This window comes from Triticum urartu, chromosome 6 (assembly GCF_003073215.2).
Source record: "Triticum urartu cultivar G1812 chromosome 6, Tu2.1, whole genome shotgun sequence".
Taxonomy (NCBI): domain Eukaryota; kingdom Viridiplantae; phylum Streptophyta; class Magnoliopsida; order Poales; family Poaceae; genus Triticum; species Triticum urartu.
Genome location: NC_053027.1, coordinates 52,127,997 through 52,146,871, shown reverse-complemented (window position 1 = coordinate 52,146,871; position 18,875 = coordinate 52,127,997). Strand labels below are relative to the sequence as shown.

Genomic DNA, 18,875 nt, shown 5'->3' with positions numbered 1-18,875 from the left:
CTAAACGATCGGGTGCTAAGCTAATGGAATGGGTCATGTCAATCAGATCATTCAACTAATGATGTGACCTCGTTAATCAAATAACAACACTTTGTTCATGGTTAGGAAACACAACCATCTTTGATTAACGAGCTAGTCAAGTAGAGGCATACTAGTGACATTAAGTTTGTCTATGTATTCACACATGTATTATGTTTCCGGTTAATACAATTCTAGCATGAATAATAAACATTTATCATGATATAAGGAAATAAATAATAACTTTATTATTGCCTCTAGGGCATATTTCCTTCACCAATATGATCACATAGCATATACCAAGTCAATGCCTTTCCCTTCAAAGATAAAGGGAAGAACTTCTTCTTGACAGCATCCTCGGGCAAACCTGCAAGCTTAAATAATCCAAAAACTCCATCTAAATAGATTAGATGCATATCAGGATGTAATGTTCCATCTCCTGCATAGGGATTAGCCAGCAGTTTCTCTATCATACCCGGAGGAATTTTATAATAAATATTTTTGGTAGGTGCAGTAGGTTGAGGAGCAACTCTTTGTTCTTCCGGTCGGGGTGAAGATACCCCGAACAAACCCCTCAAAGGATTATTTTCCATAGCGACAAGTGACAGTAAATTTCAGCACGTAATATAAAATGTTTCCTTACCAAATTCCACTCATCAAAGGTGCTTCACTCCCCGGCAATGGCGCCAGAAAAGAGTCTTGATGACCCACAATTATAGGGGATCTATCGTAGTACTTTCGATAAGTAAGAGTGTCGAACCCAACGAGGAGCAGAAGGAAATGACAAGCGGTTTTCAGTAAGTATTCTCTGCAAATACTAAAATTATCGGTAATAGATAGTTTTGTGATAAGATAATTCGTAACGGGTAACAAGTAACAAAAGTAACTAAAGTGCAGCAAGGTGGACCAATCCTTTTTGTAGCAAAGGAGAAGCCTGGATGAACTCTTATATAAAGCAAAGCGCTCCCGAGGACACATGGGAATTACTGTCAAGTTAGTTTTCATCATGCTCATATGATTCGCGTTCGTTATTTTGATAATTTGATATGTGGGTGGACCGGTGCTTGGGTGTTGTCCTTACTTGGACAAGCCTCCCAGTTATGATTAACCCCTCTCGCAAGCATTCGCAATTACGAAATAAGAATTAAGATAAATCTAACCATAGCATGAAACATGTGGATCCAAATCAGCCCCTTACGAAACAACACATAAACTAGGGTTTAAGCTTCTGTCACTCTAGCAACCCATCATCTACTTATTACTTTCCAATGCCTTCTCCTAGGTCCAAACAATGGTAAAGTTTCATGTAGTCGACGTTCACATAACACCACTAGAGGATAGACAACATACATCTCATCAAAATATTGAACGAATACCCAATTCACATGATTATTTATAACAAGACTTCTCCCATGTCCTTAGAAATAAACGTAACTACTCACAAAGCATATTCATGTTCATAATAAAAGGAGTATTAATTATCATTAAGGATCTGAACATATGATCTTCCACCAATAATCCAACTAGCATCAACTACAAGAAGTAATCAACACGACTAGCAACCCACAAGTACCAATCTGAGGTTCTGAGACAAAGATCAGATATGAGAGATGAACTAGGGTTTGAGAGGAGATGGTGCTGGTGAAGATGTTGATGGAGATTGACCCCCTCTCGATGAGAGGATCGTTGGTGATGATGATGACTTCGATTTTCCCCTTCCGGAGGGAAGTTTCCCCGGCAGAACAGCTCCGCTGGAGCCCTAGATTGGTTCTGCCCAGGTTTCGCCTCGAGACAGCGACGCTTTGTCCCGAAAGCTTCCTCTTGATTTTTTCCAGGTCAAACCACATCATATAGCAGAAGATGAGGACCGGAGGCCTGCTAGGGGGCCCACAAGGCAAGGGGCGCACCTAGGGGTTAGGGCGCGCCCCCACCCTTGTGGCTTCCTGGTGGGGTCCCTCTGGTACTTTCTTCACCCAATGTTTTTTATATATTACAACATAATTCTTCGTAAATTTTTAGGACTTTTGGAGTTGTGCAGAATAGGTCTCTCAGATTTGTTCATTTTCCAGTCTAGAATTCCAGCTGCCGGCATTCTCCCTCTTCATATAAACCTTGTGAAATAAGAGAGAAAAAGTATAAATATTGTGCTATAATGTATAATAACAACCCATAATGCAATAAATATCAATATAAAAGCATGATGCAAAATGAATGTATCATGCGCCACCGCCGTGGGATGTCAGCGAAGCCTAATGAGGATGAACGACTCCTTGCTTGGGTCTACCGCCGGTCGCTCACAATGGCGGAGACGAACACTCGTCGCCTATGGGAAAGGACACAAAATTGCTTTGGCTTGCCACAGAGGAGTCGGAGCGTGAGGCGAAGGAGGCGGCTCGGCTCGCCAAGTTGAAGCGGCAGCGGGACCAGGTCGTCCTCCAGATGAAGGGGTTGAGCATCCTCTTCGATTCCGACGACGGCGACGATTACAACTCCACCTCCTCCTCCAACGACCAAGATCCTCCACAGCCGCGGACGCCTACAACTATGCCGACGACCGGAAGGGGAAAGGCCCGACGAGGAAGTGATGAAGACGCTCCTGCTCCTATGTTTATTGTCGTTTTTTAGTTGTTGAAGTTAAGAACTTGTCTGACGATGAACTCCGATGTTTTTAGATGATGTATAGTTCATTTATGTGCATTTAGTTGTCCGTTTGATGCCGATTTCATTGTGCGTTGTCTGATCACGTAGAGTAGCTCTTACGTTACATGTGTAGTATGTATATAAGGTGCGAGATATGAGATATGCGGGTGTGGAAAGAAAAAAAATTTAAGGCATGACCGGTCCGTGCTGACGAACGTGTCCGGGTGTTGGAGGGGTTGGAATGCTGTCCGCGGCTGTAGATGATGTATACCGTGAAACAGGCTATCGGTTTGCTTGATAGGTAAAAAAACAGTAATGTTACACGTACAGGATTATACAGGCTTTTACAGGTTGACTTGAAAACAATGTGACGTAAAAGTTTGTGATTGAATTTTAGTTGCCAAAGCAGGTCCCACCCCCTGAGAATCAGGGGCAGTGTTTAGTTTCTTGGAAAGGTCCCCGTAAGGGCCTCTAGGTGCATGTACGTTTAGCATCTATATCTATACCAATATAAAAGGACCCAAACGGGCAGATTTAATTAATCTCGGCCATCAAATCATGTCAATCCAACAACCTAAACTGCTTCAATGTCGAGTGTTCAACACGTTTAGCGTGCAGTTAATTTCATGCCAAAATAGTGCTAATTACATAATAACACGCAAAAAATATCCTACTTAATATCCGCATGCACTTAATATATTTTCAAATTAACATGCAATGCACGTACCCAGTGACTAGTTTTTGAAAAATAAAAACAAAGCGAGAAAATATATAGCAGAGGGAAAAAATAATCTTATCGGCTGGTTGTTCCCACGCCACACGTCACCGGTGCCGTAGCCTTGCGGGACTCTTCCTCCCTTCCCGTCTGACCCGGCGTCCCCTCCCCGACTACAAAATCCCCGCCCCCCTCTCCTCTCCCGTCCACCAAACAAATCCAATCCCCTCTCCGCGATCTCACCGAGAAAATCCTCGACCGATCGAAAGACAAGCCCCCCTCACGCTCCTTCAAGGTACGCGAGTTTCCGATCCCTCCGCCTTTCGATTCCGCTCGCTCTATGTTCTAGTATTGGGTAGATCTGCGGGCTGGAGACCTATTATCTGTTGATCGATTTCTGTTGATTTGATCATGCGTCGAATCATCGAGTAGATCCGCCGGTTGTTGTTGATTCGGTCCGTCTAGATGTGTGTAGCTGCGGTTGATTCCGCTCGTTTGTTGCCAAGTTTGCGTGTCGTGTTCTTGTAGAACTAAGGTGATTCTGCTCGTCTGTTATTAAATCCCCACCGCGATTATGTATGGATTATCCAGTAGATCTGCCGACCGTCGTTGGTTCGGTCCATCTAGGCTTGTGTAGCCGGTTGGTTCCGTACGATTGTTGCCAAGTTTATGCTGGGTTCTTGTAGGTTGTTGGTTCTGGATTTGTTTACCAGCTTATTCATTGTTCAGCCTCGTAGTTGCCTGTCGGTTCTACTCTGAAATTCGTGATATTGTTATTGTTGATTCTTCTACACTTTTCTAGATTGTTGTGCCCAACTTGAGCATAGATCTGCTAGAATTTAGATTAATCGTCCTTCTCACCAGGCTAAGAAAGATTGTATTGATATATCGGATTTTTGCTAGTGTAGTCTGTTTGTTCAACTTTATATTGAGATGTTTGTTGATTTGTAGCTAGGATTTCATCTCACTCTGTACTTGTTTTGTTAATGTCCTCATGTTTCCTTTTAACTGCTCCTTACTCTGGGTTTATTTTACTTTGTATTTACAGATGCAGATCTTCGTGAAGACCCTCACCGGCAAGACCATCACCCTTGAGGTCGAGTCGTCTGACACGATCGACAATGTGAAGGCCAAGATCCAGGACAAGGAGGGAATCCCGCCGGACCAGCAGCGCCTCATCTTTGCCGGCAAGCAGCTCGAGGATGGCCGCACCCTGGCTGACTACAACATCCAGAAGGAGTCCACCCTCCACCTGGTGCTCCGCCTCCGTGGAGGCATGCAGATCTTTGTCAAGACCCTCACTGGCAAGACCATCACGCTGGAGGTGGAGTCCTCGGACACCATCGACAATGTGAAGGCCAAGATCCAGGACAAGGAGGGCATCCCCCCGGACCAGCAGCGCCTCATCTTTGCCGGCAAGCAGCTGGAGGATGGCCGCACCCTGGCTGACTATAACATCCAGAAAGAGTCTACCCTCCACCTGGTGCTCAGGCTCCGTGGAGGCATGCAGATTTTCGTCAAGACCCTCACCGGCAAGACCATCACCTTGGAGGTGGAGTCCTCGGACACCATCGACAATGTGAAGGCAAAGATCCAGGATAAGGAGGGCATCCCTCCGGACCAGCAGCGCCTCATCTTCGCCGGCAAGCAGCTCGAGGATGGCCGCACCCTGGCAGACTATAACATCCAGAAGGAGTCCACCCTCCACCTGGTGCTCAGGCTTCGTGGAGGCATGCAGATTTTCGTCAAGACGCTCACCGGCAAGACCATCACCCTGGAGGTGGAGTCCTCGGACACCATTGACAATGTGAAGGCGAAGATCCAGGACAAGGAGGGCATTCCCCCGGACCAGCAGCGTCTGATCTTTGCCGGCAAGCAGCTTGAGGATGGCCGCACCCTGGCAGACTACAACATCCAGAAGGAGTCTACCCTTCACCTGGTGCTCCGCCTGCGTGGTGGCCAGTAAGTGCCTGCTCATGGCGCTGCTTCTGTCTCGTCGGTGTACTCAATGGTGTTTTCAGTTTCTGTTTTGGTCGTCTTTCTATCTCTGTTATGTTTGGTTGTGCTTACATACTTAATGATGTGAGTGGCTTTGGAGGTTGGATGATTAATAAGTGAACCCTTAATATCGTGTGTAATTGTGTTGTTCCTGCCATACTTGTTGCTATTTGTCGGCAGATTCTTGCATTGAACTGGTCATGAAGTATTGAGGAAATTCTTGGAATGTGGTCTTCTCAAGGATCTTCTCATGCTCTCTCAAATGTGGCCTTCTCATGGATCTCTTCTGATCCTGTGCATCGGTTTGTAGTTCCTCTGTCGATTTACTTAGGATCGACTCATGGAATTTTATCTATCCTTCTATTTTACCGCTGCTTTGTGACCATGAGGTCACAGGTTCAAGTCCTGGAAACAGCTTCTTATAGAAAATATAGGAAAAGACTACGTACTATAGATCCAAAGTGGTCGGACCCTTTTTTTTGGACCCTGCGCAAGCGGGAGCTACATGTACCGGGTTGCCCTTTTATTTTTCATGATAATTCAGATTTGTTGGCGAAAAAGCGAAAAAATAGGTGTCATTCCATTACAATATCATCAAGAACAATAGAAAGAACTAATATCCTGTTTTGGGATTTCGAAAGAACTAATATCCTGTTTTGGAATTTCAATTAAAATCGTTTTTATGGGTGTTTTACGTAGAAATACTATTTTTGCTTATTTTGATGATCTTGATACAGAAAAGATAAAAAGGGTTCAGGAATTGTTAAATTTATATATAAGACCCTACTCTACTATTTTTGCTTATTTTGACGATCCCTGATACAGAAAAAATAAAAAGGGTTCAGGAATTGTTAAATTTAAATATAGGACCCTAGAAGAAGAATACAGGACCTGAGAGGATGAATATGAATATAAAACCCTAGAAGAATCTAAATATGAAATCCTAGAAGACGAATACGAATATGTAACTGAGCCTTTCCCATTTTACCAAATCCTATAATTTTCTTTGTTTTCCTGTGCGTCTGATGATGCATAAGCTTGTTTGGACAAAGAAATACATATTTTTATATAGAAATACTATTTTTGCTTATTTTGACGATCCTTGATACAGAAAAGATAAAAAAGGTTCAGAAATTGTTAAATTTAGATATAAGACCCTAGAAGAAGAACTTGAGCGGAAGAGTCAGAAGACGAATATAGGATCCGAGAGGACGAATATGAATATAAAACCCTCAAAGAATATAAATATGGAATCCTAGAAGATGAATACGAATATGAAAGCTTTGAACTGTCACATAACTGAGCCTTTCCCATTTTTTTATACCGAATCCTACAATTTTCTTTGTTTATCTGTGCATCTGATGATGCATAAGCTTGTTTGGACGTATATACAAGTCCATATTATATATATACAAAAAGAGGGCTACTGTTTTCTTGGGAGGGGATATATAGGGCCGAGGTCGACAGCCAGCCCAACGAACTCATCCAAAGCAAAGGTACAGCACAGGGGCATCTGTGCTTATGTTATCATCAAGGGAAACAAGCACAGGGAAACAAGCCTTTCTTTCTTGCCCGGCCCGCGCGTCGAGGCAAGAGGGACCGCGTAGGTTTATTCATGGTGCTGGTCATTACGCTGGCTATTGAGAATCTAGTTTCTTGGTCGAAGTAAAGAAGAATTGTCACCCTCCGGTGATTGCTCCGCTGGCGGACCGCGACGGTATATAAGCTGGTCGGGTTTCACGCAAGTAAGCGAGGTGGGACTAATGAAATGGATGGGGGTGGTGATGCCAGCGCTTGTGACTGAGTCTCCGTGTGGTGGGCTTGGCTATCAGCGGGTGGATGGGCCTCCTGGTCTATAGCTGGTGATAGCCGGTCAGCACCTGGCAAAAGGCCTACGAAGCTCACATGATCAAATTTCACTTATTTGTTTTTTCCTTTTGCAAGGAAAATTTAGTTGGTCGATAAAAGGCTATCTTGCAAAACTTAGCAGGAAACATGATTGTTTGCGACGAAAATAACAGTTCTGCTGATACAATATGTCAATCTGGCAGCTTGCCTTACTGCCATTGCCTCCAAAATGGCGAATTACTACATCTCTGTACACCACCCCCCTCCCCCCTTCAAAAAAATGCCTAGTTTTTAAGAAAAAATGGCGAAAGAATAGTTCGCTTTGTGCTCACCATGCAGCTGTGTAAAAAAAAATGCCCAGTGTAGGATGGAGTATCCACATTTTGGTGTGCCATCCGGCTCACTGGTAGGGAGTGGGATGGAGTATCCACATTTTGGGGTGCCATCCGGCTCACTGGTAGGGAGTGCCGTGCAGACGAGGGCGGAGATTCTGACTGTTTGAGGCTTGTTTAGAATCAGCGACATCTCATAGATTTGATTTATCCTTTCAAATTTTTTTATTTCGGGGACACTTAGACATTTGAATCCTTTGCATTATACTCCCTCTTTCCTAAAATTCTTGTCTTAGATTTGTCTAGATACGGATGTATCAAAGGACAGAGGGAGTACATAATAAACAATTTCTGTATATGCCTTAATCCAGTGTTCATACCCAGGAGTAAAATATCTTTTCAAAAAAAAAGGCTCAAGGAAAGTCCGACTTTGTATTAACGAAGTCATCAACTAGTCAGGAATTACATCAACCAATGACCAACAACAAGCAAGAAAAAAATGTCATCTAAATATGCGGATAAACCAGGATTGTTCATCATTATTCACAAATTAAACGGTTGGTAGTGCACCCTTTAAAGAGGGTTTGACACACAATGAACTCCTAGAGCGGCGGTTGATGTCCTAGTGTGCTTGTCTTATGGGGTCCTAACACGACAACTTCCTGACTGTCTACGACAATAGGGTTTGTCCGGAGTAAGGGGCGATGACGGCGGCGCGCCTTCGGTTCGCTTCAGTGCTTGTAGTCGTCGCTGGGTGGTCCATAGATCTAAATATATATGTATTTTTACTTTGATGTGCTTTGTAATACCTTGACAGTTGATGAATAGATTGGAAATTTTTGTCGTAAAAATAAATTAAAATTACCATGTCCATCTTCTAGCAGAACAACGAGATTGAGTCTGTAAAGCCTCGTGAATCCTACACTTATGAGCCTGTCTATCTTGTTTAAAAAAAACTGTACCCTACTGCTTGAACTTCTGTACATTTCGGCCACATGATTTGTTCCTATAACATGGACTTTTGACAGGTGTAGACAGACCCAGAACCTCTACGGTGGGAGGCTGTTTATGTTCTCATGGTGTCAGCTGTTTGAATTCAATCGCAGAATCGAGTGCACATTTCGGAGCAGTATCATGCAAATGTTTGCAATTGCTACATGCTACAGTGTTAACAGTTTTCAACAACAGAAGTTCTTTTTACAATGGGTAACACAACTTATCATAGGAAAAGCTATCTCCGAAAGTAACCTCCATTAGCATCAAAGTAGCATCCTTAAAAAATGAAGGCATGCTCTGTTTGTGCGATTAATTGCGTTGCCTGAAATTATATTGTACTCCCTCCGATTCAAAATAAGTATCACAACTTTGAACCAAGGTTAGTACTCCCCTCAATCCAAAATAAATCTCGCATCTTTGAACTAAGGTTGGAGTAGCACCTTTGAAGTTCAGATCAACATCCAACCATTCCTGTCCCTAGCTCACTTTTTATATAAACTAAAGAGTAGAAATTGTATTACGTTTGTTGAAGTTGCACACTTTCAACACTACAAATTTAGGCCAAGTGAAATGCAATTCGAGGAGGTTTCCCTTAGCACTAGCGAACATTTCGTTGAAAAATCCTGAACATTTTTTAACTGGCAAATAATTTTTTTAAACGGCAAGCATTTTTTAGAACACTTTTTAAAATTTATGAACAAATTTTGGTAATAGGAGAATTTTTAAAATTACGATCAATTTTTGAGAACGTGAACATTTTTTGAAATTCCAGAACATTTTTCGATAATGCGAGCATTTTTAAAATTTATGCACAAATTTTGAAAATAAGAGCATTTTTGAAATTTCAAACTTTTTGATAAAAGAACAAACATTTTTTGAATTGCGAACAAATTTCTAAAACTAGGCCATTTTCGAAATTTCTCAAAATTTTTAAAAACCTGAAATTTTTGAAAAATAAAAAACAAAGAAAATAAAAAAAACATGAAATCAAATAATCGATCATGAACCATCTAGAAGTCCCCAAAACGGGTGGAACCTTTTAGAGGGTTCTGAAAACCGATTCTTACAACACAGTTCAATTAGTCGCTAGCCTATGCGAAATAGCGGCAATCTGCCACAGAATGGTGCAAATAGGGTTTTCCTAGGAGGGGCCGCCCTCTCATGGAGATTAAAGAGCGAAATTAGGCAAGATTGTTTCCTTGGTGCATCGATGATTGTGTGGGAAGGGGTGATGGACTCAAACATGTTGGAGACTTATGCTTGCAAGGAAGGCCTAGTGCTTGGAGAAGATCTTCTATTGAGCAAGGTGACAATTGCTTCTGACTGACGGAGGGTGATTCGATTCTAAAAAAAACTAAGAGTGATTCAAGATCTACACGCCTCGAAGCAACTGGGAGGCAATTGCATTTTTTTAGACAATGCATGAATTGATCCCGAAGGAGATCTTTACTCGCTTGACTTCTTTTCTGGCCTATGAATTTGGCCATGAGCAGCGCACTTGTAATGTGGAGGCTCCTCATAGACTTGCCTATGGCGGCTACTTTAGATCCTTGACGCCATATTTGGCTATCCAATCCCAGTTTAGCTACACATCAGTCAGCTGATTTGAATTCAGCGTCAGTTGATTTTTGAATGAAGGAAGGAGAAGGGAGGACCTCGCTGGAGAGAAGGAAGGAGCTCGCCATCATCACCCCAGTATCTATCTTATGGTTCAGCATGGGGGCGGTGGTGGACGGCGGTGGTGGGGGGCAGTGGTGTGGGATTAGCCGGAGAAAAAGCTCAGCGCAGGCAACCCTAGAGGGATGGCCAGGGCAGCGGGGGCCAGCGTTTAGGCCGGTGGTGGCTGGCGGCTCAAGGAAGGAGATGCATGAAGAAGTTGAAGAAAAACCATTGATTTTGCATCCAGCGGTTCACAGAATCAATTGATCTCAAACGAAATTTTCAGCTGACTGATTTCTAGCCACACCCGTCCAATCCTCCTCAAAATCTTTGTATCTCTTAAATTTTGCTATATGAAATAAAGGTCGTTCACCCGCAAAAAAAATTAAAGGTCGTTGTATTTTTGTTCACGATCAATTGATCTCAAATGTTTGTTCACGATCAATTTTTGAGAACGTGAACATTTTTTGAAATTCCAGAACATTTTTCGATAATGCGAGCATTTTTTAAATTTATGCACAAATTTTGAAAATAAGAGCATTTTTGAAATTTCAAACTTTTTTATAAAAGAACAAACATTTTTTGAATTGTGAAAAAATTTCTAAAACTAAGCCATTTTTGAAATTTCTGAAAATTTAAAAAAACCTGAAATTTTTGAAAAATAGAAAACAAAGAAATAAAAAAAACATGAAATCAAATAATCGATCATGAACCATCTAGAAGTCCCCAAAACGGGTGGAACGTTTTAGAGGGTTCTGAAAACCGGTTCTTACAACACAGTTCGATCAGTCGCTAGCCTATGCGTAATAGCGGCAATCTGCCACAGAATTGTGCAAATAGGGTTTTCCTAGGAGGGCCGCCCTCTCATGGAGATTAAAGAGCGAAATTAGGCAAGACTGTTTCCTTGGTGCATCGATGATTGTGTGCGAAGGGGTGATGGACTCAAACATGTTGGAGACTTATGCTTGCAAGGAAGGCCTAGTGCTTGGAGAAGATCTTCTATTGAGCAAGGTGACAATTGCTTCTAACTGACGGAGAGTGATTCGATTCTCAAAAAAAAAAACTAAGAGTGATTCAAAGATCTACACACCTCGAAGCAACTGGGAGACAATTGCATTTTTTTAGACAATGCATGAATTGATCCCCAAGGAGATCTTTACTCGCTTGACTTCTTTTCTGGCCTGTGAATTTGGCCATGAGCAGCGCACTTGTAATGTGGAGGCTCCTCATAGACTTGCATATGGCGGCTACTTTAGATCCTTGACGCCATATTTGGCTATCCAATCCCAGTTTAGCTACACATCAGTCAGCTGATTCGAATTCAGCGTCAGTTGATTTTTGAATGAAGGAAGGAGAAGGGAGGACCTCGCCGGAGAGAAGGAAGGAGCTCGCCATCATCACCCCCGTATCTATCTTAGGGTTCAGGATGGGGGCGGTGGTGGACGACGGTGGTGGGGGTAGTGGTGTGGGATTAGCCGGAGAAAAAGCTCAGCGCAGGCAACCCTAGAGGGATGGCCAGGGCGGCGGGGGCCAGCGTTTAGGCCGGTGGTGGCTGGCGGCTCAAGGAAGGAGATGCATCAAGAAGTTGAAGAAAAACCATTGATTTTGCATCCAGCGGTTCACATAATCAATTGATCTCAAACGAAACCTCTTGAATTTTGCTATATGAAATAAAGGTCGTTCACCCGCAAAAAAAATTTAAAGGTCGTTGTATATCCCCCCCCCCCCCCCACCCCCCCAAAAAAAAGCTAATCATCAGAACCGAAGGCCAATATGAATATGAACAAGGTGAAAAGGTGTTTTTATTCTATTCTCTTCAAAGCAAATGATTCGTATGATCTTTGGGGAAAACAAATCCTTTATCAGTGCGTGTAGCCATCGAATAATGAATCCACATCCACTAGTTTTCCACAAGGTCCTAGAGGATGGATGGCATCCATACACAGTAATAATCCGTTCATGTACCCATGCTGTCATGCATCTATAAATAGGCAAGGCAAGTAGCCCAAGGTTACATATCATCAACAAAGCTAGAAGAAGAAGAAGAAAGAATCTGACAAATTAAGCTAGGCAGCATGTCGATGATCTCCAGCATGCTGGGCCGGAAGCAGCCGCCGCCGCAGCCCCAGCCGCAGCAGCACGCGGCGGCCCACAAGGCCAACGGCCACGGCGGCGGCGGGGACGAGGTCGTGGAGCCGGTGAGCATCGACATCCTGGAGCCGTTCATGGAGGCCATCTCACTGACTGCGTTCGGCGGCGGCGGCTGCCGGCCGGCGCTGGGCCTGCCGTTCTCGACGGCGAGCATGGACTGGAAGGAGACGCCGACGGCGCACGTGTTCATGGCGGACGTGCCGGGCCTGCGGCGGGAGGAGGTGAAGGTGGAGGTGGAGCAGGAGCGGGTGCTCCGGATCAGCGGGCAGCGCGCGCGCGCCGCCGAGGACAAGGGCGACCGGTGGCACCGCGTGGAGCGGAGCGCCGAGAAGTTCGTGCGCACCGTGCGCCTGCCGCCCAACGCCGACGTGGACGGCGGCAGCGTCCACGCCTCGCTCGACAACGGCGTGCTCACCATCACCATCCCCAAGGACGACGGCAAGAAGGCCTACGGCAGGATCATCCCCATCACCAACTAATGACCAGCCACGTGCATGCACCATCAACTCAATCAATACTACGTACTATACGTATCACCACTGCTTAATTATACTTTACTAAAGAGAACCGTAAGATGCCGGAGATAAGCCCGGCCGCGTGTGTATGTGCTCAGCTGGAATTCCGGAAGATTTCCGTCAATTATACCATAGGCACACTCAATCCCGGCGTCTGCAAGTTGATGCACACAACCATCCCACTCTCTAGTGGGTTATAGGCTATACAACTGAGATATGAGATATGACTCCAAATAACCAAATGTATATGTAGCAGCAGCTGTGAAAACATATCTATATATTTGTGTTGGGTTATTAATCTGAAAAAGGGTTTCCCCGCTTTATATATTATATAAAAAGAATACATCCAAAGCATCGATACAAACGCACACCACACAAACCCAAGGCGAGGTACAAGGAAACCGTGCAACGAAACACACCCTCAACGACAACCAAGCACCTACAAGATGTGCAAAAAAGGGTCCGCTTAGCATCGACGGAGACTGCCAAGAGCAATCGTCCGAGAGGGTATGTGACGAACCACGCCGGACCGAGGGACGATGCCTCCAAGAAGGGTACGACCACAGAATGTCGCCTCCTTTTGATCCGAAGATCAAATTTTCACCCGGAGCGAGACGAAGGAGAGTGAGGACCACAACGTAGCCTACAAGGAGGAACATAACATCCGCGAATGCCGCCACCGTCGGCCGGTGCACGAACTGGACAGGTGATGAACCCAGTGCTTCAATCCCTTCGTCGCATCCCCGATCCGCCAACCACTCGCAGCCATGACTGCGCGCCCGCAACCAAGACGCGCAGTTCGCCCACGACATACGCGCCTCCCGCCGCCAGGACCGCCGCACTGCCACCAGACCACCGCGACAGCCACCAAAGAGCACAACTTTGACCAAATCTATGCCCCCAGCCGACTCCGAAGTCACCGACGGACACCTTGCCACGAGAGGAACCATGGCCATATGCCGGTCCAGGGAAAGGGGGAGGTGACGGAGCAGCCCAAGGCCAAGATCGGCGACGGGGCACACGGAAGCGCCCCCGTCCACTAGCCAGCCCCCCCTAAACCACGTTCGCCCCCGAAACCACAGGCTTGGACCAGCCGGAGCGCACCGGCCGCTGCTGCACACCGAAGAAGGTGAAGGGGAACCAGATCGTGCGCTGTCGCGCCTAAGGGAAGCCAGCAGGGGGTCTTCCCGTGCTGAGCACCACCGTTCCACCGCAAAGGGCCTTGCTGAACGGGGACGCCCACCGCCACCGCTGCTGCGCCCCCCTCCCCCACCAGGGCCACCGTTCCGCCGCAAAGGGCCTTGCTGAACGGGGACGCCCACCGCCACCGCTGCCGCGCCGCCCCCCCTCCCCCACCAGGCCACCGAGAGAGGGCCGCCCGCGACCCGGCCGAACTCGACCCGCAGCGCCAGAGGTGATGCCGAGGCGCTGCAGGGGAGCAGCCGCCGCCGAAACCACCCACCGACTTGCACCTCTTCCTTGACGCCTATCACGCCGCCGCCACGCCACCGTCGCTGGCCCACGCCGAAGCGCCGCTGCGCCTCCATGGCCAGCAACGAGCACCGTGTCCCGGCCCGAGAAATCCGGCTCGCGTCGATCCCCCTGCGCGAGGAGACAAGAGGGCCTCGCCGCCGCCGGCGACGATGATGGAGGGGGAGAGGATGAGGGGACGGTGGGCGGCAGCACTAGGTTAGCCTCTCGGACGCTCACGGGAGGAGGGACTTTTACCTGAATCAACTCTTCGTCGTTGGGTTATTAATATTATGATTGTTGTGTGTTTTAATATGAAAGATATGCCCTACTAAACTAATTGGCCTCCGGATCATGCTTCGCGTGATGGATGGCTATATCACATGATGCAAGAGTCGTTGCTTGGCGAACCAACCTGTGGTTGGATGGTTAGAGAAACTGTGGTATCCCCAGCCCACCAGGGTTTAATTTCTGGTGCTCGCATTTATTCCTGGATTTATTTCAGAATTTCCGGCGATGCGCATTCAGTGGGAGGAGATGTTCCCGTCAACGACGAGGCGCCTACGGTGACTTTGTAAATCTCAAGATGATATGCCGGCTCGGTCTTTCAGAGGTGCTCATAGGGGTAGGGTGTGCGTGTGTGTGTTCATAGGGGTGAGTGTATGCATGTGTATATGAGCGCTTATGTCTGTACTGATGTTAAAAAAAGAGTCGTTGCGTGGCAGATATTATGATAAACGTTTTCTCGACATTTTTTTCTCCAAAAAAATTATAAAAGGGTTGCACTTAGCAGTTTTAAAGTAAAAAAGCCGCATGAAAATGGCGTATAGGAAAAATTCAGGTTTTTGATGCTACCTATCAAATAAGCCCTCTAACAAAATTGAATTCTACAATATTTTTTATTAAGTTTATTCGATTTAAAAAGGATTGTGTTGTGTTATAGTACATAATACGTCTCCAACGTATCTATAATTTTTGATTGTTCCATGCTATATTATATTCTGTTTTGGACATTATTGGGCTTTATTATACACTTTTATATTATTTTTGGGACTAACCTATTAACCGGAGGCCCAACCCAGAATTGTTATTTTTTGCCTATTTCAGAGTTTCCCAGAAAAAGAATATCAAACGGAGTCCAAACGGAATGAAACCTTCAGGAACGTGATTTTTGGAACGAACGTGATCCAGAGGATTTGGACCCTACGTCAAGAAAGCTATTAGGAAGGAACAAGGTAGGGGGCGCGCCTACCCCCCCAGGCACGCTCTCCACCCTCGTGGGGCCCACGTTGCTCCACCGACGTACTTCTTCCTCCTATATATACCTACGTACCCCCAAACTACCAGATACGGAGCCAAAAACCTAATTCCACTGTCGCAACCTTCTGTACCCATGAGATCCCATCTTGGGGCCTTTTTCGGAGCTCCATCGGAGGGGGCATCGATCACGGAGGGCTTCTACATCAACACCATAACCTCTCCGATGATGTGTGAGTAGTTTACCTCAGACCTTCGGGTCCATAGTTATTAGCTAGATGGCTTCTTCTCTCTCTTTGGATCTCAATACAAAGTTCTCCATGATTCTCATGGAGATCTATTTGATGTAATCTTCTTTTGCGGTGTGTTTCTTGAGACCGATGAATTGTGGGTTTATGATCAAGTTTATCTATGAACAATATTTGAATCTTCTCTGAATTCTTTTATGTATGATTGGTTATCTTTGCAAGTCTCTTCGTATTATTAGTTTGGTTTGGCCTACTAGATTGATTTTTCTTGCAATGGGAGAAGTGCTTAGCTTTGGGTTCAATCTTGCGGTGTCCTTTCCCAGTGACAGTAGGGGCAACAAGGCACATATTGTATTGTTGCCATCGAGGATAACAAGATGTGGTTTATATCATATTGCATGAGTTTATCGCTCTACATCATGTCATCTTACTTAAAGCGTTACTCTGTTCTTTTGAACTTAATAATCTAGATGCATGCTGGATAGCGGTTGATGTGTGGAGTAATAGTAGTAGATGCAGGCAGGAGTCGGTCTACTTGTCGTAGACGTGATGCCTATATACATGATCATACCTAGATATTCTCATAACTATGATCAATTCTGTCAATTGCTCAACAGTAATTTGTTTACCCACCGTAATACTTATGCTCTCGAGAGAAGCCACTAGTGAAACCTATGCCCCCCGGGTCTATTTTCCATCATATTAATCTCCTATCAACAAGCTATTTCTGGCACTGTTTATTTTGCTTTCTTTACTTTGCATCTTTATCATAAAAATACCAAAAATATTATCTTATCATATTTATCAGATCTCACTTTCATAAGTGACCATGAAGGGATTGACAACCCCTTTATTGCATTGGTTGCGAGGATTTTATTAGTTTGTGTAGGTGTGAGGGACTCGTGCGTGGCCTCCTACTGGATTGATACCTTGGTTCTCAAAAACTGAGGGAAATACTTACGCTGCTTTACTGCATCACCCTTTCCTCTTCAAGGGAAAACCAACGCAGTGCTCAAGAGGTAGCAAGAAGGATTTCTGGCGCCGTTGCCGGGGAGTCTACGCAAAAGTCAACATACCAAGTACCCATCACAAACCTTTATCTCCTGCATTACATTATTTTCCATTTGCCTCTCGTTTTCCTCTCCCTCACTTCACCCTTGCCGTTTTATTCGCCCTCTTTTTTCCGTTCGCCTCTTTTTCGCGTGCTTCTTGTTTTCTCGTGTGTTCGATCGCTTGCTTGTCACGATGGCTCTACCTAGATTTGGTGATCTTCACCTTAAAAGGTTAGAAGAGATTGAAAGCAACGTCAGGAGTTTTATGGTCTTACAATTTGAGCATAATAATTTCTTTAGAAATGAGCTTAAGGAACAAAAAAGCTTTATGGGTTATATGAATAAAGAACTCGATGATATGTCTAAAGAATTTGATGGTTTGAAATCTCAGATTGCTCATCTTGAGAAGTTAATAGGTGAAGTTTCGGATAAGCAGGCCACCTTAGTTAATAAGATGGCCTCTAAGCCGGATTTTTTTTGGAAAATAAAGATGAAGATCTAAAAGTTATTGATGTGTCCCCTATTAAATCTTTGTTTTGCAATATGAATCTTGATAATGATGGGACTGAATATGATCGACCTTTACCTAGAAGGCGTTCCAAAAATTCAGAGTTTTTAGATCTTGATGTAAAAATTGGTAAAAGTGGGATTGAAGAGATCAAAACTCTAGATATTAATGAACCCACTATTTTGGATTTCAAGGATTTTAATTATGATAATTGCTCTTTGATAGGTTGTATTTCCTTGTTGCAATCCATGATAAATTCTCCACATGCTTATAGTCAAAATAAAGCCTTTACCAAACATATCATTGATACTTTGATGCAATCTTATGAAGAAAAACTTGAGTTGGAAGTTTCTATCCCTAGAAAACTTTATGATGAGTGGGAAACTACTATTAAAATTAAAATTAAAGATCATGAATGCTATGCTTTGTGTGATTTGGGTGCTAGTGTTTCCACGATTCCAAAGACTTTGTGTGATTTGCTAGGTTTCCGTAATTTTGATGATTGCTCTTCAAACTTGCACCTTGCGGATTCCACCATTAAGAAACCTATGGGAATAATTAATGATGTTCTTATTGTTGCAAATAGGAATTATGTTCCCGTAGATTTTATTTTTCTTGATATAGATTGCAATCCTTCATGTCCTATTATTCTTGGTAGACCTTTCCTTAGAACGATTGGTGCAATTATTGATATGAAGGAAGGGAATATTAGATTCCAATTTCCGTTAAGGAAAGGCATGGAAAACTTCCCTATAAAGAAAATTAAATTACCATATGAATCTACTATGAGAGCCACTTATGGATTGCCTACCAAAGATGACAATACCTAGATCTATCTTCGCTTTTATGCCTAGCTAGGGGCGTTAAATGATAGCGCTTGTTGGGAGGCAACCCAATTTTATTTTTATTTCTTTATTTTTTCTCCTGTTTAATAATAAATAATTTACCTAGCCTCTGTTTTGATTGTGTTTTTTGTGTTTAATTAGTGTTTGTGCCAAGTAGAACCGTTGGGAAGACTTGGGGAAAGTCTTTTTAATCTTACTGTAGAAAACAGAAACTTTAGCGCTCACGAGAACTGCTTCCATTTTTATTTGTAAGGTGATATTTAGTTAATTATTTTTGCAGAAGATTAATAGATAAATTCCTCACGTCCAGCAATTTATTTTAGAAGTTTTGGGGTTCCAGAACTTGCGTTAGCTACAGATTACTACAGACTGTTCTGATTTTGACAGATTCTGTTTTTCGTGTGTTGTTTGCTTATTTTGATGAATCTATGGCTAGTAAAATAGTTTATAAACCATAGAGAAGTTGTAATACAGTAGGTTTAACACCAATATAAATAAATAATGAGTTCATTACAGTACCTTGAAGTGGTGTTCTGTTTTCTTTCGCTAACGGAGCTCACGAGATTTTCTGTTAAGTTTTGTGTTGTGAAGTTTTCAAGTTTTGGATAAAAGATTTGATGGAT

General features: G+C 44.0%; 2 protein-coding genes across 3 annotated transcripts; both read left to right on the top strand.

Annotated features, from left to right (window-relative positions):
• The first annotated feature begins 3,510 nt into the window (after positions 1-3,510).
• Positions 3,511-5,511, top strand: LOC125517546 (polyubiquitin). Of its 2 annotated transcripts, none has more exons than XM_048682747.1 (2): positions 3,511-3,668; positions 4,422-5,511. In XM_048682747.1, exon 2 carries the CDS (start codon positions 4,422-4,424, stop codon positions 5,337-5,339), a length of 918 nt encoding a protein of 305 aa, XP_048538704.1. In that variant the 5' UTR covers positions 3,511-3,668; the 3' UTR covers positions 5,340-5,511. The 2 variants fall into 2 exon arrangements, with proteins under 2 accessions (XP_048538704.1, XP_048538705.1); XM_048682748.1 differs by lacking the exon at positions 3,511-3,668 and adding an exon at positions 3,691-3,908.
• Positions 5,512-12,210: 6,699 nt separating this feature from the next.
• LOC125515419 (18.9 kDa heat shock protein-like) lies at positions 12,211-13,179 on the top strand. The gene has a single exon (XM_048680890.1). The coding sequence runs from the start codon at positions 12,282-12,284 to the stop codon at positions 12,834-12,836; it is 555 nt and encodes a 184-aa protein (XP_048536847.1). The 5' UTR covers positions 12,211-12,281; the 3' UTR covers positions 12,837-13,179.
• Positions 13,180-18,875: the final 5,696 nt, after the last annotated feature.

Bases quoted from the DNA above. Each gene is read 5' to 3' on its own strand.
- LOC125517546 (XM_048682747.1), top strand. From the start codon at position 4,422: ATGCAGATCTTCGTGAAGACCCTCACCGGCAAGACCATCACCCTTGAG.
- LOC125515419 (XM_048680890.1), top strand. From the start codon at position 12,282: ATGTCGATGATCTCCAGCATGCTGGGCCGGAAGCAGCCGCCGCCGCAG.